Below are 23,112 nucleotides of genomic sequence, written 5' to 3' on the forward strand. Positions count from 1 at the left end.
TTTAAATCAATCATCATCCATCTTACATCATTTCTTTGGAATTAATGCACTGATTTCCCATGTACTGTTATTAATGGCTCAAATATTTGTTAACATTTATCGAGCATTTGCTCATGTATTAACTCATACAATCTTCACAAAAATGAAGCAGGGTATTTATATGACATAAAATAATGCCACAGAGGCAATTTTATGTTTTGTCTTAATAAAACTACCCTCCACTGATTTGAGATCCTCAATACAAGTTGAAACCAACATATTCAGTTTTCATTAGATCCATTTGCATTATGGCCATTCAGATGGGCTTTGTGGTGCTCACTTGGCACTTCTCCAAAAGGTTTAGCCATCATACTTCTGATAGAAGGAGAATGGGTGAAGGAGCCCCATGCAGTCATAAAAGATCTGAATTACACAAACTAGAGCCTAATTTAAATTTATTCTCTCCTAGAGCAGAATATATAAAGTGGTAAAATGTAGAGTGAGGAGGAAACTGAGAAGCAGAGACTGCTAACTTTGGAAATATAATAAGTATATGACAGCAAAAATTTATTAAAACTTTCTTGGTTTCAATTACTGGGCTATGTGCTTTACTATCTCATGTAATCTTCAGTTACACTGTGTGGTAAGTGGTATCATAAAATAATTTTCTTTTTTAATATTAAAAAAAGGGGGTTTCCCTGGTGGCACAGTGGTTGAGATTCCGCCTGCCAATGCAGGGGACACGGATTCGTGCCCCGGTCCGGGAGGATCCCACATGCCGCAGAGTGGCTGGGCCCGTGAGCCACGGCTGCTGAGCCTGCGCGTCCGGAGCCTGTGCTCCGCCACGGGAGAGGCCACAACAGTGAGAGGCCCGCGTACCGCAAAAAAAAAAAAGGAAAATGAGTTTTAGGGAGCCTAAGAATGTGCTTAAGGGCACAGAGTAAACAGTACAATCAGGAATGGAACCCAGGTATCATAAGTCAGTTAGGTCATGTGCCCCTGTGAACAGACGAAGATGAATATCTGTGTGCAAAATGTTTATTGAGGAGTGCTTTCAGAAACAACCCCTATTTCTGTGAAGAGGGTAGGACTGGGCAAAGTGTGAATTTGTTTTGTGTTGCAGTTTCAACAGAGGCCTCAACTAACTCCATGGGGATTTCTGGAGCTTCAAGTTGTCAAGCCCACATTCAGTCAGTCATTGAATGTGGGCTGCCCTGTTCTGTTTCCATGGAAACTTCAGAGGAAATACAGCTTTCCTACAGTTCTCACGAACTGTCCAAAATTTAAAAAAGAGGAATGACAATAGGTAGTAAGCACAAAGCCCTCCCTGTTTTTGTTTTTTAATTAATTGAAGGCATGTACTTTTTTAAGATGATTAATGCTACCTGAAGATCTACACCAGATAGTTTATGTCCTATCAGCTGAAGTCCTATCCTACCACCTTAGGAGTTAGATATCATATACAATAAAAAGGGCACAGTGATTTATCTCTTTTCTCAGTAAAGTGAAAATTTATATACTCACATAGATAATATTCCAAATTTCTATGAGCCTCTTCTATATGTAAGATGCCTACTTCTTCTGCCAGAAACAAATGGGAACCAACTATAACAACTGAATTGTAATCCCTACTTCTCAGCCCTATGAGGCTGTCTTAAGACCACTGAGAACAGCTACCCTAAGGTAAAGCAGTTCTTCCAATTAGAATTGTTCTCCTCTCTCCAAATTTCAGGCCAAGTGGATTATTTGCATTTGTCTTATTTTTCTTAATTTTATTTTAAAAATTTTATTGAAATATAGTCAACATATAATATAAGTTACAGGCGTGCACAATACAGTGATTCACAGTTTTTAAAGGTTATACTCCCTTTACAGTTATTATAAAATGTTGGCTATATTCCCCATGTTGTACAATATATCTTGTACCTTATTTATTTTATACATAGTAGTTTGTACCTCTTAATCCCCTACCCCTATATTGCCCCTTCCATCTCCCCACTGTAACCACTAGTTTGTTCTTTATATCTGTGAGTCTGCTTCTTTTTTGTTATATTAGCTAATTTGCTGTATTTTTTAGATTCCACATATTAGTGATATCACACAGGATTTGTCTTTCTCTGTCTGACTTATTTCACTTAGCATAATACCCCTCCAAGTCCATCCATGTTGCTGCAAAGGGCAAATTTTCATTCTTATTTATGGTTGTGTAGTATTCCATTGTATATATATACCACATCTTCTTTATTCATTCATCTGTTGATGGACACTTAGGTTGCTTCCACACCTTGGCAATTGTAAACAATGCTTTTATGAACACAGGGGTGCATATATCTTTTTTGAATTAGTTTTTGGTTTTTTTCAGATATATAACCAGGAGTGGAATTGCTGGGTCACATGGTAGTTCCATTTTCAGCTTTTTGAGAAACATCCATACTGTTCTTCATAGTGGCTGCACTAATTTACATCCCATCCCAAGGGTTCCCTTTTCTCTACATTCTCACCAACATTTGTTATTTGTGTACTTTTTGATGATAGCCATTCTGACAGGTGTGAAGTGATATCTCATTGTGGTTTTGATTTGCATTTCCCTGATGATTAGCGATGTTGAGTATCTTTTCATGTGCCTGTTGGCCATCTGCATTTCCTCTTTGGAAAAATGTCTATTCAGTTCTTCTGCCCATTTTTAAATTGGAATGTCTGGTTTGTTTTTTTTTTTGATGTTGAGTTGTATGAGTTGTTTATATATGTTGGATATTAACCCCTTATTTGTCATATCATTTGCAAATATTTTCTCCCATTCAGTAGGCTTTTTCATTTTGTCGATGGTTCCCTTTGCTGTGCAAAATCTTTTAAATATAATTAGGCCCATTTGTTTATTTTTGCTTTTATTTACTTTGCTTTAGGAGACAGATCCAAAAAAATATTGCTATGGTTTATGTCAAAGAGTGTTCTATGTTTTCCTGTAGGAGTTCTATAGTTTCTGGTCTTACATTTAGGTCTTTAATCCATTTTGAGTTTATTTTCTTGCACATGGCGTTAGAGAATCTTCTAATTTCCTTCTTTTACATGTGGCTGTCCACATTTGTCTTATTTTAAACTAGCATATGTAAATAGGGAAGAGAGTGCTCATAAGCAAAATATGAAATTGGAAGAAGAAATAATAATTATGTTGCTCTGCATTGCTACCTCTTCTCATAACCAAATCTGCTCTTGCATATTGGTTCAATTAGGTAAATCTGATTATGTGGGTAGCAAGGTCCTATTTACAACAGGGATTTGTTTGGCATGACCATCATTCATGTTTTAAGTGCTACAGGGACTAAATAGCAAGACAAGCTCAAAATACAAACACCAACATAAAAATGTTTATTATTTTGCTCCAGCAGAACATTTTCTAACCTACAGCTTCCAATCACCTTTTACTGTGGGCGATGTCAAAAACACTTATTGCACAAGCAGAGATCTGTGTTTCCTTTGCCACAGACAATAAATCTTTAGTGTCTTCTCCTGATATGCATCACTCCACTTGCTCTCAAGAGGCACTGTATGTCTCTTGCTCTCCCCCTCACCTAACAAGGTCACTTTTGAGTGATGATACAACTTATTTCAAATATGTATAGGCACGCACAATAATTACTATCTACTGTTAAGTATCTTGTCAATCAACATTACAAAACTCTAAAAAAGTTTCCTTTCCGAACTTAATATAATGTATACATAAACTTAATATCACAAATATATATGTGAATAAGCCCATCTAAAAACAGTTTTCTGTCCTGTCCTCTCTGTTCATTATTGCTATATAGTTATACTTTATCCAGAAAGTACATATTTGATAAATTAATTTTAGCTTCAGAGAAATCTCCTCTTCATTGAGAGATAATCTGGGAACTAAAGAAAATAAATTGCTAGTTGATGGCATTCACCTCTAGCTTACAAAACCAAAGCTTTTTCTCAGTTAATGAGAAAAATAGTGGCAAAAAATATGTATAGTGGAATTTTATCAATCCTCATTAGCCTTTCTCAACAGGGGTTCTATGAGTGCCTTAAGACCTTTGGAGGCATTTGCTGTATATGATAAGCTAACTTCTCACCCAAGCTTTATGCTGGTTGTGTAGCATCCTTGGGAGAATGAGAAAATAATTCCTTAAATTACCTTCTCTCTTCTCTGGTTCAGATAAAAAGCCTCAGTTGAAAAATCCTGTTTAAAAAAAAGACTCAGGGAGGTTATACAATTTGCTTGGGGCCAATCAGTTGGTAAATTCAAAAGCTGACAAGTGAACCTGGTCTTTTGACAATAAAGCTGGGGTAAATTACATAATGAATACAAGGCATGCGTTATTCCAAATTTCAGGCATGACATTTTGTTTTCTTGAAGTGTCAAATTAAGATACACAAAAAAATTCAGAAGCACATTTTAGATTAACTCTCCCAAGTAAGATAAACCAAAACAGATGCCTATGAGTTTTAAGCAAAACAAAGATAATACAAGTTTTAAAAAGAAAGTCACAGTCTTCAATCTCTGTAACAAAGGAATTTCTAAACCCATTCAAATAAATATGTAATAATATTATGATGACTTAAAATCATGATGGAGGTCCTTTCCATTTCAGTAATTGAGTGAATCCCCTGTGTCTCCCTTAAACTAAATGCAAAGACGAAAGGAAGGAGAGAGGGAGGGAGGGAGGGAGGGAGGGAGGAAGGAAGAGAGGAAATTGGAAATTGTCCTTGGAAGTAACTCAGATCTTTAAATTTAAAAAAGTTTTTAATAAAGTCATTATAATACCTTCTGTATATGATTTATACCCTTTGGATTTGGTCATCCCTTTCTTTGAGTCAGCACTACTATCCTTTTCTCCGATTTCTATTCTAGCTCTCTGGTATTTTTAGCAGGACGAATAGAGACTCTAAATCTGTTGGCCATGCTGTATGTTCAGAAGATATTATCCCTTAATAAATGTCTGGCTAGTATTTAAAAACTAAGGAGATGAATCCTTTCCATATGAGTGACAGAATGAAAATATTTCAATTTAGATATAAAATATTTTTGAATATCATGAGAAAAAAGGAAAGACAGAGGACACAGGTATCCAGAAACGGGATGAGAACACAGGAGCTAAGAAGGGTTTGGTATATTATCACATGACACTTACATGTCTGAGATGACTAAGAGCTGCCTGTGAAATAGAGGATGACAGGTAGTAATTATTCTAATGCAATACATTTACACTAAACAAGGATGGCTGGGATAAAGTGTCAAATGCAGGTCATTAATGATGACAAGGGCTGGATTCAGCTGCAGCAGCTGTCACCGTCCCAGGTGTGTGACCATACTGCCATAATCCCTATCTCTAAGGAGGTCCTTCCTGGGAAAGCACAAGCCAATACTGCAGGTTAAAATATATAAATAATATACACACAAAAACATGCACATAAACTCTCAGTGCCCTCAATGCCCCAAGAATTTACTTCTTGGTAGATTATATCTTTACAAGTCACTAACTCCAGTGTAATGTAAATGAAAACTTTGGTATCATCAAACTGAGTTTAAACTTTACTGCTTGCCAGCTGTTTAACCTTTTTTAACATCCTATGTGCATAATGGAGAATCTACTTTTTATGAGGACTATAGTGAAAAATGAATGCAACATAGCTGATACATTGAAGGTACGGGATAAGTTTTGGTTATTTCCTAAGTCACTGAACAAGTTGGTCGAATCTAAATGCTTTCTGTTAGTGAATGTGTATCATTCCTACAAAGATTTGCTGAAAATACATCAATTTACAAATAGTATAATTTATGAATTATGGTCCGATATTTAAAAAATAAGGCACATAACTGATGACTATATTCAAAATTTTAGGATTAGGAAAGGACTAGAACAGCTATCATATCACTGCTGTCCTCTTTGAATACGCATATAAAACTACTAGAAAACTTCTACTCTTAAAAAAATTCCCACTCAATATTCATTATTTTATTCAGTACCTGTTCACATTCTTTTAAACTAAACAGTCATCCTAAGACTCTGTTGGATCATCAATCTTAGAAACAGTTGTAGAAAATAGCCAAAAATTCCTGTATCATATCTTTACTTATACTCTTTCCCTAGTCTGTTTAAGACTTAAGTAGTTACTCTTTGAACCATTCCTTTCAAAACAACCAATATCATCATTCACATTATTCTTTAACACTTTATTTCCAGATACAATGGTTCACAAGAGCCCACAGGCCCTCATCTCTCAGTTATTCCCTGTCGACTTTTGAAAATCCTACTACCTTAGGAGAAAAAAAAAAAACTACATCTCCAGTAGCTACAGGTCTACATCTCTTGAGAGAATTAAGCTGATGAAAATAGCTGGAGCAAGTTAATAGCTTCAGAATTTTACAAACCAAAGCTAATATTTCTTCTTCTCCCTTTTCCCTCATTCCCTCTGCTGACCCACCCTCCATCGTAGATTATTCCAACAGTCCTTCAGTTTCTGTATATTTCATATTATCAAAAATGGCAAAGAATTGGAAAATAAGAATATATGCCAATGAGAGGTTGGGATGCTAATTCTAATTTTTAAATTAGATGTTAATTTTGATCCACAAGAAAAAATACCCAGTACTCAAGTAGGAGAAAACTGATCCTCAGTCTCTTAAACACAGTTTCAATTATCTAAGGAGCCTTTCCAGTCTTCATGTCCAGGTGTGATTTTTTTTTCCCCCCAAAACCCAATATTTCTTACTTTCTAATGAGTATTTCCAACTTTTTCTTCAAGTTCAATTCCAGGGCACCATCCCCAGGTGCTCTCTCTTCTCCTTATTCTCCCTGCCACACATCTAGCTCCCCTTAGTAATCAAGTCCTGTTAGAGGTCCTTTTTCAACTATTTCCCATTCCGATGGAAACTCATTGTTCCTTGCCCTGGTTGGTGCCCTCACTCAGTGGTTCCTGCATTAGCTCAGCCTTCTGTTCTTTCCTTCAATCTATCCGTGTATACTGCCTGTCATGAAGCTAATACTCTTTAAAAAAATGTTTTCATGAGGTCCTAATACAGGACTAGAAAACAAAATTCAATAAAATGATTTGTCTGGTGGGGCAAAAGCCTAAAAGCTTGAGAAACAGTACAGTGAAATATTTGCTGGATATTGATTGCTAAGTGTGAGTCTAATATACTAGATCCCTCAGAAATGGATATGACGTAGATTTATTCCCCATTATTTTCCCACTTGTAGCTTGGAAGTGATTAAAACAAATAGTTGAGCCACTGTCCTGGAACAAATGTGAACTTTTCTGCCTTCTCTACCTATACAAATCCTTCAAGGTTAATTCAAATCTTTCTTCCTCTGTAAACTGTCATCTTACCTCCTTGTCTGAAGTGCTCTTTCCTGATAACTCAAATAGCAATTAATGTCTAGACTGTTCATTTGGAAATTAATTAGGCAACACATTTGCTACATCTCTTGTTACTGCCTTGAGTTGATACTTAAATATTTCATTATTTTATTTTCTATATATGTATTCTTGGTCCTTTGAATAGATTAAAAATTTATTGAAGACTATGTACTAACTATTTTGGGGTCTCAAAGACTGCTTCAAAATACAGGGTTCTCAAGAAAAAAATATTAATTTTATTTTTATACCTCACCTCATTTTTTCAAACTACCATTTGAAGTGGAATTATAATTGTGGATATATATATATGTACATGTGCAATTATATATATATATTTATACCATTCTTTGCTGTATTCATATATAGTATACATTATCTGTAATACCTTTGTGTATGCATTACTAAGAATTAACATAAAGCAAAAATATTCATTCTTAAAATACGGTATTTATCAAAAGCAGCACTACCTTAGATTTCAAGGCCTTACAATGGTAGAGAATTGGATTAGAAATTAGAATCCATCCAGATTGTACAATTGGCTTTACTTTTTCTTTTTAACTGAAATTTGCTTGCTCTGCTTTGAATTATAATGTTTGAAGCTTTACTTTATCCTCTGCCCCAAATAGATCATAAATTTCTAGAAGGTTAGGGACTATCTAGTCATCATTAAATTTTTAAAAATGTTTCTCTTAATTCAGATAAAAAGAGACTATTGACAAGATTATATTTCATTTTCCTTTCAGTCTAATTTTACTAAAAAACATTTCAACCAAAAATTCAGAAAAGACAAAAGTCAGAAATGTGTTTAAATGCATGTTTTCCAACACACCAAAAAGAAAAATTCTAGGGCTTCCCTGGTGGCGCAGTGGTTGAGAGTCCGCCTGCCGATGCAGGGGACACGGGTTCGTGCCCCCATCCGGGAAGATCCCACGTGCCGCAGAGCGGCTGGGCCCGTGAGCCACGGCCGCTGATCTGGAGCCTGTGCTCCGCAACGGCAGAGGCCACAACAGTGAGAGGCCCGCGTACCGCCAAAAATAAAAGAAAAAAAAAAAGAAAAATTCTAGCATTAATAATTTTTAAATTCAAAGAGATATTCACCTGCAATCTTATAGGCCATATATTACAATTTCATTAATGCCATTCATTATTCCAGTGTTTTCCCCATTTCTTATTCCTAAAAAGATTTCAAAAACAAATCAGTAAATGTTTGTAAAGAATTGGAACTGTTTACTAAAAATATAGTAACTTAAGCTTTGAAACATAGTTTATATGGATATTATTCTTATGCCTTCAGTTACATAAATTTGTCTTATCATTACTATTAATTTTGATATTAGTAGTTTTATATGAGAGGGAGTACACAGAATGATACCTTGGAAATAAGGGAAACATTATTTCTTGCAATTTGGTAAAAAGGTATTTTCTCAGCAAAATAACAACAGCAACAGTAATAAGGACAATGTCAGCATGTCATGACAATGAACGTGTTTCAAGATGCCTGATCAAAGCAGCTTTATGATGAGGAAAACCTGTTCTCCCCATGTGAAGGGGAAGGAACATCAGGACCACTTACACTGTGGGCCATCAACCTACAGAAGTTCAACCTTCAGTTCCCTCTACTTACACGCTAGTGATTTGTCTTAAAAGTAACGGCTGGAAGCCTGTTTGCTTCAATTTTCACTATGTACCTGAGAAGACACTTTAAAAACCATTTCAGTGGGCTTTTTTAGGATGATTTGGGGCACGCTATTTGCAGCTAGATCAAGGGATAAATTTGACAAATGGAATCAGTTGCTCCATAGATCAAAATGAGAGCTTGAGCAAGAGAGAATGATCGAGGAAATAAACAGTAAATTCAATATAAATTTAATTAAAGTTGCAAATGATGATGAAATAGTCTGAAAACTAGATTTTAAGAGGGATTCTAAACAATAAATTATTTGACTGTGCCAACAGTATCCTAATTTAAAAATTATGACCTTTCTATAGTGAATATGAGTTTTGATATGAAGCACATTTGGAAAACATAACTTGGAATTGTGTCATAATCTTAGCCTCTGGATGGAACTTTTCTTTTTAGTTTGATTTTATAGATTAGAAATAAAAATCAAATTTTTAAAGTTTTATATTAAGAATAACCTGTCAATATATTTTCTACCACTAATTATATTTTATTCTTTTTTTTAAAAGAAACGATATGTTTTATAATTGTTCCTAAACCTTGGCCTCTGCATAATGTCTGTAGGTGCCCCCAAATAAATCTACAGATAATTTTCTGACCCCAATATTTACAAAAACATGAGTAAAATACTTAACATTTATGTTCTGGATATTTTGTATTTAAATAGTCACTAATGATTCCTATGTTATTTAAATAGTTGACGATTAATTCCTATTTCTATGTTTGACTTTGCAATTTAATTTCATTGTTATAACTTTCTCAGTTCAGTGCATGGGTCTATAAACTACAACTAAAGCACAATTCTGAACTGCGGCGCATTTTTTGTATAATTGGCAAATTAGTTTTAAGACATAAAGCATAATTAAATAGTACAATAATTTTCCTATAACCTATTTAAAGTTCAAAGTTAATAACACTCATTCACCACCTCTCTGTGTGATGCTGGCAACTTACTTGTCCTTTCTGATCCTCAGTTTCCTTATCTATAAAATGGAGATAAGGAAAGTGAGTTGTTTTGAGAATTACAGTAACACATGTAAGGTCATTAGTACAGTGCCTGGCACATAGCTGCTGCTCTAGTGATTATGCTGGTTTTTCATTACTGATGAGGATATTATCAATGACGACGGTGTACACTGACTTCCATGGAACTATATTCTTAATTTTTAAGTTAAGTATATTCGTCAAGTTTTGACTTTCTACACTGGTCATCACAGTTCTGGATCCTGACACTGTCACAACATGAATGCAGTTATCTAAGGTATATGTTACACTGGGGTCTTTCCTGATTTTTATCTTTTCTAGTTGTAAAAATGAAGTTAAAGATAACTGTGTTTCCATGTCTTGCTAGATCCTTGTATTTCCCAATAACATATTGCTATTTCTATCTACATTGTATTCGTAATGAAATATTTCTGATATAGATTTGAAATATTAAAGGTCTAACAATTTATGGTTTAAATAATATTAATACAGAATTTTTCTATTTATAAATAATATCTAAAAATACTTTTATCTAACTAATCAAGAGTAAGATAATTCTAATATAAGAATAAAACTATGGGGCTTCCCTTGTGCAGTGGTTGAGAGTCTGCTGGCCAATGCAGGGGACATAGGTTCAAGCCCTGGTCTGGGAGGATCCCACATGCCGTGGAGAAACTAAGCCCGTGCGCCACAACTATTGAGCCTGTGCTCTAGAGCTCGAGAGCCACAACTACTGAGCCCGCATGCCACAGCTACTGAAGCCCGCACGCCTAGAGCCCGTGCTCCGCAACAAGAGAAATCACAGCAATGAGAAGCCTGCGTACCACAAGAGTAGCCCCTGCTCACCGCAACTAGAGAAAGCCTGCACGCAGCAGCGAAAACCCAATGAAGCCAAAAATAAATAAATACAAATAAATAAATTACTTTTTAAAAAGAATAAAATTATATACAATCAAACCATTGTCCTTAGAGGTTTAAGTTAAAAGCATTCAAAGGCTAGAGGTTACCACAAATGTAATTTGTCATCTAGTTAGCTGTAGGGAAAAAGATCACTTAATAAAAGGAGTATATTTAGCTGATTTAAATCAAAGTGATTGATTTTCATTTAACATTTGTCCACTATCGTTAGCCCAAGTTAGAAAATCAATTTCCGAATGACCCACTGGGAGAGTAGTTCCATGTAGCTATATATATTTAATGACAAGAACACATTAGTACTTCAATGCTTATAATAGTATTAAATAAAAGAAACTTTGTGTTTAAATTATTTTGCAGTTGTGACACAAGGCAGCAAATTGCAACATATCAAAATGACAATGGAGCTAATCCAAAATCACATATTAATATCTTCTCTTTTTTTGAAAGAAGCAGCAAGAAATAGACAAGTCTTATATATAGACAGAAAACTGGCATAAAATTTAATTATGCTACTCTCTTAAATACGTATCCCCTTTACTTTCTTCCATATGCAGTTATTTTCAATTTATTTAAAGCATAATAGTAGTAAAATATCCATTATGGATCTAGAATCATAGTGTTGTTATAGTTATTCAAGCGTATTTCAGAATATTGAGGGATATATGCCATTTTTAATTCTTACAGTAACTTGCAAAATGTTTATATGTATTTATTAATTATTGATGGCCTCATGAAATGTCTAATTACTAAAAAAGTATGAATTAATTTAAACAGATTTGTAAACAATGGACCAACACATTCAACCTACATAAAATTGTTTCATTTCTCAAAGATTATTATAGCCTACTGTCTGAGAGCCAGTGCACAAGGTCCTGGGGTTATCCTAGTGAGCATGACAGGAAAAGTCCCATCTTCATGGAGCTGCCTTGATTGGAATTACATAAAAAGACAAGAATTCAAAGGTATCTTTGTGATCACTTATTTCTCTAAATACAAATGAGAAAACTGAGGACCAGAGAGATGAGGAAATTTGTGCCAGGTTTCAAGCTAATCAATGACAGTATAGAGATCACACATCTGACTCTTAATGTAGAGATCTTTCTAATATGCCACCAAGGGCTTTAGGAATTGTTGTAATTCTGCCTTCATCCCATAACTTACCTCCTAGAAAACTACTTGCAATTCATGGAAAATACAAACTATTTCATCCATCTTGTGCCTTTGAACATGCTCTTCCTTTCGGAGCCCAGAATTGAGGTGGCAGTGTAAGTTGCAGTATAAGAAGGCATTAAATTACATAACTTCTGAGGTCCTTTATGATGCAGAAGTTCCTTATTCCACACAGCTCATGAACTTTCTGTGGAATTTACTGCCACTTCTAAATATTATCTTTTATTTATAGATGCATGCGAAGTTAAATTATTTTTTAAAGTATATATATAAATAATAGAGTAATATGCATGCATTCTGAATACAGTTGTCCCTCTGCCCTCAGTATCCACAGGGGATTGGTTCCAAGATCCATGAGGACACCACAATCCACTGATGCTCAAGTCCTTTATATGAAATGGCAAAGCAGTTGGTCCTCCCTACCCATGATTTCTATATCTGCAGATTCAACCAGCTGCGGATTGAATTTCAACTGTACATGCTAAAACAATTTATGGATACAGACATAGATAAAAATTGATCATTTGGGCCCCAAGAGAACCAGATTCAAAGCTAGGAATTTAGAAAGCACTTCTCTACTTGTATAAAAGCCCTAATGCACTCAGTTACTGACTGAACAGGGAGAAGAATAAAGTGCCGCACTGGACAATGATGACATGGCACGATGGGGCACTCACTGGACTGGAAATAAATAAAACCTGGGTTTGAATCTAGGCTCTGTTATTTTTCAGCAGTGTAACCTGGGCAAATGCACTAAATTTCTCTGAGTCTCATATTCTTCACCTATAAAATGGGAATAAAATGACACCTAACTCTTAGCACTAAGAGTTGACCACACTTAACTGAACATACCTAAGGCATAGTAGGTGCTCAATGACTGTTAGCTGGATTTGAGTCCTAAGTCTTTCCCATGAGGAGAAAGTGTCCCCTCTTTCCTGAAATTATGAGTGCTCTCAACAAGCACAATGCCGTGCTTTCACCCCATCAGACACATAAACAACCCTGACACATGCATGCACATATGAATAAATACGTGCATTCACATACCTCTGTATTGCCAGTCTGAGCTTCAGTTACCTATCTAAATGTTCCTAAGAAGCAAGGAAGATCCTTAGGCCCCTGACAAATCAGGAAAAATACATGAAGCCATGAATCTCTACTTTTTTTAGCTAATAAACCTAAGTTGATGTTCAAAAAAAATGGGATTTCTAATAGCAAAATGTGTTATTGTATCCAAGAAACCACTTAACCACTTGACAATCCATCAGGCTTACTATATCATCATTTTCATATGATTCTTTTTGCCACTCATGATGAAAGACTAGATATAAATATAAAAGCATTGATACCAGGTAAAACTGTACAGAAAAACACATATTATCTCCACTCCTATCCCAAATTTCATTTGGTCATGTTACTACCCAGCTCCAAAACTTTACTGGTTCTCCACTGCCTATAAATGAAAATCTAAACTCTTGATACATGCAGATTTTTGCATTGTCTCTCCAATAATTCCAGTGTGCAAAAATAAATAGGTAGATAAAGAAATAAATGCTATTTCATTTTCATGTTTTATCTTATTTATATTTAAAGCTAATCATAAAAGGAAGAAAACACTGCTGTAAAGAGTAAACATAATATATCTCAAAACCAAGTTTGTGATTTTAAATTTGTAGACAATAATATTCAAGTCACTGGCTATAACTTGCTACTGAAATTCAGTTCACAGTCATCAGAAGTAAGACATACCTGTAAAAATTAATTTAGTGTGTTGTATATTTTCATTACAGATATTTTCATTTTGCCCAAATACATGGAGAATTTGAAATATAATTCCAAAATCATAATTCTGAAGCTTTAAGCCTTATCTTCTTTTTGAAGATTTCCCCTGGAAGAACTGCAAGCCATTTTTTCACAGCCTCCCTAGCCAAAATACTCACAATTAATACAGTTAGCTGTAGTTTCACACTGAAAAGTATCACGGAATAATAACATAGATTTAATAGTAAAGGGAGATAAACCTGACAAACATGAGTGGAACAGCCACAGTAGGGAGAAAATAAGAATTTTAAGGAAAGGCTGCTTAGTCATTTCAAGGTTCAATCTGTTTAATTCCTAATGATTAGGTTTGCAACAGTGGAATATGGAACCGTACAAACATAAATTTGTAGTTTATTACTTAAATAAACATTTAATTCTCCTATTGCCTGCAAGTTTTTCAGAAGAATAATGTCTTCCCATTCTTTTTTTTTTTTTGTGGTACACGGGCCTCTCACTGTTGTGGCCTCTCCCGTTGCGGAAAACAGGCTCTGGACGCGCAGGCTCAGCGGCCATGGCTCACGGGCCCAGCCGCTCCCCAGCATGTGGGATCTTCCTGGACAGGGGCACAAACCCGTGTGCCCTGCATCGCCAGGCAGATTCTCAACAACTGAGCCACCAGGGAAGCCCTCTTCCCCATTCTTCATTCCTTTTCCTTTTTTATTTGCTTCTTTTCCCCTTTCTGCTCCTAATCTTCCCTTCTTCTATTTCATAATCTGACATTTCCTCTTCAGTGAAGTATTTTGTATGCTGGTAAACATGAAAGTAACATTATTCAGATTTACTGCTGTTGCTATGCCTAGGAATTTTATTTGGATTTATTGTTACTTGTCTATAATTCCTAACTGCCCTACAGTAACTGTCAAAAGGTGAAGGCCTGAATATTAACCCAGGGAAATCTTTGAAAGATGTAAATGAAAATATTTATGTAAGATACACACACACACACACACACACACACACACACTCTTCTCGCTCTCCTAAACCTCTCATCTTATAAAAGAGCATCTGATGCCAAAGCATGAACAGTGTATTAAGGGCTTAACTTCAGTATTAATAACTCAGATTTAAAATTCTCAGCAATTAATTAAGATTAATGACAGAAGTCAGCCCCTTTTCCCCAATGCAACACTTCCTCCCATCTCTTCAATTCCCCACTCCACTGACCCTTCCATGCTTATTTCAGCATGAAAACCTGAGGTCCTGAAACTCTGATCCTGTTATCTGCTGCCTATTGTACCTGAGATTAACGAAGTAGACATTAGCAAATTTACAAACAACTCAGCTGCCCTACTTTAAGAAGTTAACGGAAAAGAAACTAATCTAGTTAAGAGCATAGGACTAGTTCATAAATCTGGATTCAGAGGACAAATAAAGCCATCACACTTCTTCTGGAGAGTAGGGACTGAGTTCAGTCATCAGCCTTCTTGTCACTGTTGAGAAGCCAGTGTTTCTATAAACTGGACTAATGAGATGCTCAGAGCTGGCATAAGCCACATGTAGGCCTGGACAGAAGACAACAATGCAAGAGACTGACATTGCAATGTACGATTTCACCTGGATAAATATATATCTTACAAGAATTTCGATCACTGAAAACTTCTTTTGGACCAAATATGCGACAAAGATTAAATCTGTTTTTAAAAAATGAGAAAAAGGCAACTGCAAGCAGGAAAATAATAACATATCCTGATAAAGAGAATTAATAAAAATTATAAGCCTTCATCTATTCAGAATTCAACCTAAGAGAAAATAATTGTGTCATGCTCTTATAACTCAGAAAATGTTCAATAGATTTAATTATAAATTAAAAATTAATCATCGTCCCAAAGTGATAAACCTTAGCTCCACAGAAATAGCATTTTTATGTATCAGCATCCTTAGCCATATCTTTATAAGAGATAATTCAATTTGTCTAATTTAAGAATTACTCTGATGTCTTAGCTTAGTTTCAGGGTGGAGTCATGAAGATAAAATTATAAGTCCTGATAACAAAAAACATTTATGTTCTACAAAGTCAAAATCTCTTAAGAACCAGTAGAGTTTACACATAAATTCATTCATAGCTCATTTTTACTTTTAATCAATTATAATAAAACTAAAAGGGACATTAGTACACACAATTTTGTTCACTGAATCAACATCTTGTGCACATTATATGGAAATATTGAGAATTTTTGGCATAGGACATCATACCCAGAATTAAAAGGTTAAGGTCTTGGCTCTGCTCACTGCATTGTAGAAACCATGGGGTCTGCAGGCCTCAGCTTAGATGCATGAGGTGAAGGGTAGTTAGAATAACTGGCAGTAAAGTTAAAATATGAAAGCCATACATAAGGAATACACTAATCCAGTTAAACACAGAGAATATGGTGACAATAAGACATCCAAGATGAAAATTCATATAAGCTTTCAAAGACATGCAAGTAGAATGGAGGAGGGAGGATAGAATTGTCTAAAAGTGGTGTGTATAGTGATGATAGCAAAGCAGTGAAACTCTATATGGTCTCTAGAGAAAGTAGGATGAGAGAAAACATAAGATCAAGGGTTAAACTGTAGGAATCAACTGATGTTAGGAGATAGAAGAAAGGAGAGAAATGAAAGTGTTAAAGATAATTGGAGAGTAATTGCTCTTTATTCTCGACCTCTTATCTGTATGCTATGTATATAAATGTGCTATTTTAATTTTTTATTGAAGTATGTTTTACAGATTTACTGACTCTGTCAGTTAAGATAGGATATGATATAATATGATATGTGTGTGACTGCAAACGAAAATGTGCTTAATACTGGACAGGATTAAGAAAAAATATTCAATATATAATATGTATTATTTTCAGTACACTAACCTGCTTTTGAAGAAGAATCATGGGACTCTGAAGTTTAGGAAATTAGAACCATCTTTTTTTCACATATTTTCTAAGTGAAAAGAGCTCTCTAGAGTGAGAGATATAAGGTATAATCAGTGAATAAAATTATTTTGAAATGGGAAAGAGTTTGTCAAACTATCCCAATTTCATTAACTGAAAAAATAAAAAAGCATTAGGAGAAAAAAAAAAGAAATTTCTTATTACCCTTTGAAATAAAAAAAGTTTATTTTTAATCCAAACTCAGATAAATAAAATGGTAAACAAGTGAATGTCCACTGCACTCAAACATAATTTGTTGCAAAGTTTGAACAGTAAATCATTTTTATTTTATACCTCAAAGTTTACAACAGTTTCAAATTTCTCAAATGTTAGAGGCTGTGATTTGATTTAGAGCAGAATTAGTGGAGAATATATGTTTATGTGAAGCAATTTTAAAGATGATTTACTTAGATTTTAAGTGTATATTATAAAAATTATAGTATTTTATTTGGAAAAAGAAAAGGAAATGAAAGCTATTTAGTCAAAATGTCATTTATTTCTCCTTAAAAGTATATATTTATGTAATGTATTAATATAAATTCATTTTTAAGAAGGGGACAATAAAAGCTTTCTACTCAGGCTGATTTTCTTAACTGCGTTATGCAGGTTGCCTTAAACTAAACTTATAAATGGGGGTCTGGTAGACATAAAGACACCATCATTATTCACTCTGTTAAAGTAATAAACTGTCTACAAAATAATGTACTTTTTTCCCTCCTTGGACTATATCCTTTGAGCTCTAAATTTAAAACTGAATATTTAACATATACAAAATATTATAGATTTTTGTAAATTATTAGAAATTTTAAAATGATTTATTTAAATAAATACAAATCTAATTTTCTGTAATTAAAATTACATAAAGGCTACACAAAAAGTACTCAGTCACAGGAAAAGAAAGGTTAAAAATTCAATCTTGGGCTTCCCTGGTGGCGCAGTGGTTGAGAGTCCACCTGCCGATGCAGGGGACACGGGTTCGTGCCCCGGTCCGGGAAGATCCCACATGCCGCGGAGCGGCTGGGCCCTTGAGCCATTGGCCGCTGAGACTGCGCGTCCGGAGCCTGTGCTCCGCGAGGGGAGAGGCCACAACAGTGAGAGGCCTGCTTACCGCAAAAAAAAAAAAAAAAAAATTCTATTTTTGCTGACATTTCTGCTCCCAACTGGATGATTTAATTGATGTCCTCAAGGTGCTCAACATCAAAGCTGTATATTGACCCTAAGAAAATAATATACTTAGCCCTGGACAACCAATGCTAACTCTTGATATTTTCAAAGTATTCTTTTAGTGTGCTCACTGTTGACAAAAAAGTTTGTTTCTAAACTCAGTGCATTAATTTGAGGATATTTAAACTAATTTAATAATTTTTGTCTCGATTATCAAAGTGTTGTTGCTCAATATTAACCAAGAAATATCTCTACCTAAACTTATAAGTTAATACATAACATGTATATGATGCCACTAAATACAAGTTATTTTGGATCAGAGGGGTAAAAAGCCAATTAAATATCTAAGTTCTATTTATAATTTCTCTGAAAAAAATAAAGCTTTTTTGGTAATTTAAATGATTAAAATTTGCATATTCTGTATTTCACTTTAGGGAACCAAACTGAGTCAACACTTTTGCCAGCTTATATGCATAATTAAGAGATGATTTTGGTTAAATTATGAAATGGCATCAAAAAGCACTCTATTTCACGAATTTGTTATTTTCCACCGAAACAGACATTAGTTGATGACATACACACTGAGAAAATATGTTCTATAGGAATATATATACACATATATTTATATTAAACATTTTACACATACAAATATACACACATACACACACACTCATAAATCAGACAGTGGAATTGTAACAATGGCATGTTCATGACGTGAGTTATTCTAGTAAAAATTTGCCTTTCAAATATGTATAAACTAAAGTTAATTCCTTCTACTAATTTAAACAGGATAGTTAAGGTATTTTAAGGATGCCCTGAAATATAATGACAAGAGATAATAAGAATGAAAGGTACTGGTAGTAACATAAGGGATAGAAAAGTCTAGTGGTACTTTTTCCCAGTGATGTTGCAACATAATTGGCCTAAAGGACCATACAAAATTTCAGAACTTATAGAAATAAAATGTAAGCAATCACTTTACAATTTTTTAAATTTTTGATATTTTTCTTTCATTTAAGTATAAAAAAGGAAAAGTATGAAAGCACTGTGGCATTTTGTGTTCAATAGGACGGAGTCAATAAGGCTAAAATAAAGGGCTATCTTACAGCGCCTAAAATCTATTACAAAGTTTGGCTATAGGACACAAAATATTTTCATAGAATCGAAAAACTAAGTTTAAGAATTCAGTCATTATTGATACGATGTATAAAATAGACAACTACGGGGCTTCCCTGGTGGCGCAGTGGTTGAGAGTCCGCCTGACGATGCAGGGGACACAGGTTCGTGCCCTGGTCCGGGAAGATCCCACATGCCGCAGAGCGGCTGGGCCCGTGAGCTATGGCCCCTGAGCCTGCGCGCCCTGCAACAGGAGAGGCCACAACAGTGAGAGGCCCGCGTACCGCAAAAAAAAAAAAAAAAAAAGACAACTATGAGAACCTACTGGGAACTCTACTCAATGCTCTGTGTTGCCTAAATGGGAAGGAAATCCAAAAAAGAGGGGATATATGTATACGCATAGCTGATTCACTTTGCTGTACAGTAGAAACTAACACAACATTGTAAAGCAACTATACTCGAATAAAAATTTAAAAAAAAAGAATGCAGTCATTAGCATCATAATTCCAAGCACTGAAAACATCTGACATATCAAATCATCTGAGTGAGGGTTTCAAAACTGCTCAGAAACACACACAACTGATCTACGTTTTGCAGATGTGATGGGGAACTTAAAGGCAGTGTGGCACAAAATCTCTGCCTTCCAGATGCTTCTTCAATCTGAAGATGAAGTGGTTTGATAGCACAGAGCACTGGGTGATTTGTAAGCATGACAGAGTTCAGAGTGATCCTTGGGAGGGTAAGAATCCTTGAGGAAGCCGCCATTGAAGAGGGTGAGGCCATTTGTTTTGAGCATGAGAATTCAGAAGCAGGACTGACAGAGGAGTGAACATACGTCTAGAACTGGAAATGTAAGCCAGAGGTCCAGCCTGAATCATCTGCCACTGCGGTTATCAGGCTTCTGTGGTGCCTTTTAAATGAACCTGTGCTACCTATGGTCTCAGGTTGGGTTTTTTTTTTTTTTTTTTCCTGTAGATTGTTTAAAAATCAGAGGACTGGCATTGAGTTCTGTTATAATGAACATTTTTCTTTATAAAAGCAGCTACCATCAATCGTTTAAAAAAATGAAAATATCTGCACAATTAACATAAGTCCTCTCCACGTAATAAAATTAGGTTAATTGGAAACTCACTACGCATTTATGTTGCTTATTTCACCACTGACTGATGAAAACTTTGCCACATGCCCGCGTTTCTCCCCAGGCCATTGCTCCCCAGCTGCACCCACTCCAAAGGCTACCTTCAAGTCAGCACCTTTGCTTTATCTCAGTGGTGGCACAGCTATTTCCTCAGGTGAGGCAGCCTAAATATTATTAATGATAAAAGTTTACATTACCATGGAATCTTTATTACCTTACCATACCCTGGAGCTTTACTTGCCAGACTAATATTTTAACCAAATCTGTTATGCCATAGATGTGTGTGTGCACAATTATGAGTTTTTGCAATATTCCCAGCGAAAATTATACAAATCCTTAAATTTTTTTCCAGCTGAATCTAGGTGGTAGAGGGGGAACTTCCTCAAAAGAGAAAAGTGCTTCCGTTAACGTGTGATTCTTACTTTTGAGTTTTAATATCCAACTATCAGTATGAAACCTTTATAAATGGGGGAAAAAGTCAATGCAATTTTCTAAATTTTGTCTTACTAAAAAATGAAATACATCGGAAAAAATCTAATTCTATTTCATCTCCATGTAATAAAAAGCCCTATAAGTTTAAAAACAGACATAGTGGGCGTACTTCACAGATGTTACTATCACTAGGATTCTTTTATTGCCGTATTTAAATTTGTCTGCTTACTGGTGAACGAGGGACTGCGGTCTGAAGGTTAACATAACCTCGATTACAGACAGGAAGCTCCTTGGAGATTTAATTGGTTTGTGGAACAACTCCCAAACTAGTGCTGCGCTTTCTTCTTTCTTCGCTTTGCTGCTTCTCTGGCTCTCTCTTTTCAGATAAAAAAGGAGAACGCATGGTAATGCATCATTTATAAATTACCTTGTTATTGCAAAAACAAAACACCGCTTTGAAAACCAAACAAAACTCCTGCTGCGGACTCCAGCATGTTTGATGGAGGCCCTTCAAAAGAGTCCACGGCTTAATGGAGGTTATGTGGAGACTTCGATCTGTACCTGCTGTCCCCCGTCACTCCCTGGAAACTTGGCGGCAGATGTTGCAGCGTTAAGTTGTCTCTGAAGTGGCTTTCTGTCCTCGTCTCCCCACCGCCACGGAGTCAAACTGCATTAGATCTCTTTATTTGTGCCTAAGGCAAGTTAGGGAGCGCAGCTGTGTCCACCCCCGCTCCTACCTTTGGTGTTTCAAGCCTCCAGGCAGCGAGCGTGAGACCAAAACCTTCCTGCCGCTCTCAACTACCTCCGCTGACAATCCGGCCCGCTCGCTGCGGGCCGGGGCGGCCGCTGCCGCCGCTGCAAACAGATGTCGGTGACAACCTGCTCGCTCACACCTGGACGCGCGCAGCGCGCTGCAACATTCATGACTGCGAGGAATTGCAGGCACAATCAAAGCCCAGGCCCGGCTGCGTACAGCCCGCGGACCCCGCCACCTCGGCAGGGGCTGGCGGCGTCCATAGGTAGCGGGAGTGAGGGGCAGAGCGAGAGCTCTCTCGCGCCACTTGGATTCTTGATGCCTGAACTTCAATTACTTGAACAAGGACTTCAATTCAGCGGTGAATTTTGCAAATGAGCCCGGTGCGGCCTCTGAGCCATAAAAGGAGAGTATTTGGCTTGAAATTCAGCGTGACGGGACTTGCACAGTAAGTGTGCGTGACTCCCGGTTTAGTCCTACGGACGCTGATTTGTTTATTAAACTAAACTCTCAAGAGGCAGAATCTGCAGTAAACAATTTATAAATAAATGACAAGATTGGTTTCCAAGGTAGAAAACACGCCGTTGACTAGGCAGAGGTTGTGTTATTTTGGAACCATCAGCCACAACCTGAAAACAATTGTGCTTTACTGTCTCTCCAGCAGTGCAGTTTGTTGTGTCTTTTTTTTTTTAAGAAAAGCGTGACTATATCTTTAAAATTCAGAAATGAGAAAGCATTCTCATTTGTTTCTTGACAATATGAAACAAACTGCATCCATGTCTAATGATATGAAAATGTTTCCAAAAGTCCTCCTAATCTCTACAATGTACAAATTGCTTTAAACACACACACACACACACAACACACACACACCACACCCCTCCTATACCATTATACACACATTTCATAAGAAGCATAATCAAAAGTAAACATACACAAGCCTTTACAAGCACAGGAAAATAACAAAATTATTTGCAAAATTTATTCACCAATTGATATGTTGATAAGAAAGTTTCTCTTAAAAAGAACTGGACTTGAATAGCTAATAACATTTGTTCCAATGAACTATTTGATATGTAGAGACAAACCTTTTTAGTGGAATCAATATCAATACATATATATACCTACATATACCGTATATATAGTACACATACCGTATATATAGTATTTATGAAATCTTTCATGAGTAGTCTGAGTAATTTGAGATCAATATTTTAACTTAGTTTAATCAAGTACTGATTGGTTTCAGGGGAGTAACTTTGAAGACAGAATTTTACCCTTCCTTATGTTGATGGAACCTAATCATAGGTAAGTCTAGTTATCTAAAGCTATCAGAAAAAACTCCAAGACACTTTCTCATTCAACGATTACGTCCTGGCTTGCCTAGAAAATCCAAAGCAAAGAATGGCCAGAAAACTAGAGGACACTGCTACTTGGACATCTTAGTCACCTAAATTTAAATTTTTCTCTACCCCATGTAATCCTATGAGACAAACCATGTCTATATAAACTAAATTGATAAAAACCATAGAGTTCAGGCAGTTTAATTTTTGAGAGCTTAACTAACTAGCCACGGTGACTTCTACCACCAACAGAAGGTAACAGTGAGCCATGGTCTTTTTCTCATGCATAGATAAAGCAAATCACCCCAGCTTTATATCATACA

The 23,112-nt window shown here is 35.8% G+C and overlaps 1 protein-coding gene across 5 annotated transcripts in view; it reads right to left on the reverse strand.

The window, feature by feature from the left end:
* Positions 1–23,112, reverse strand: part of ANTXR2 (ANTXR cell adhesion molecule 2) — a 164,764-nt gene that overhangs the window by 33,109 nt on the left and 108,543 nt on the right. For 2 of the 5 annotated variants that reach the window (XM_089912113.1, XM_022599536.3), the window contains one exon: positions 6,268–14,683. The exons of the other annotated variants lie outside the window; for them this stretch is intronic. In XM_089912113.1, the coding sequence (XP_089768239.1) occupies positions 14,594–14,683 (90 nt within the window). In that variant the 3' untranslated portion in view covers positions 6,268–14,593. Of the gene's footprint in view, positions 1–6,267; positions 14,684–23,112 lie in introns of those variants that run through there. 5 annotated transcript variants of the gene reach the window in all.

The sequence above is a fragment of the Delphinapterus leucas genome, chromosome 5 (assembly GCF_059928025.1).
Source record: "Delphinapterus leucas isolate spDelLeu-1000000601 "Yukka" chromosome 5, BTC_Dleu_Yukka2, whole genome shotgun sequence".
NCBI lineage: Eukaryota > Metazoa > Chordata > Mammalia > Artiodactyla > Monodontidae > Delphinapterus > Delphinapterus leucas.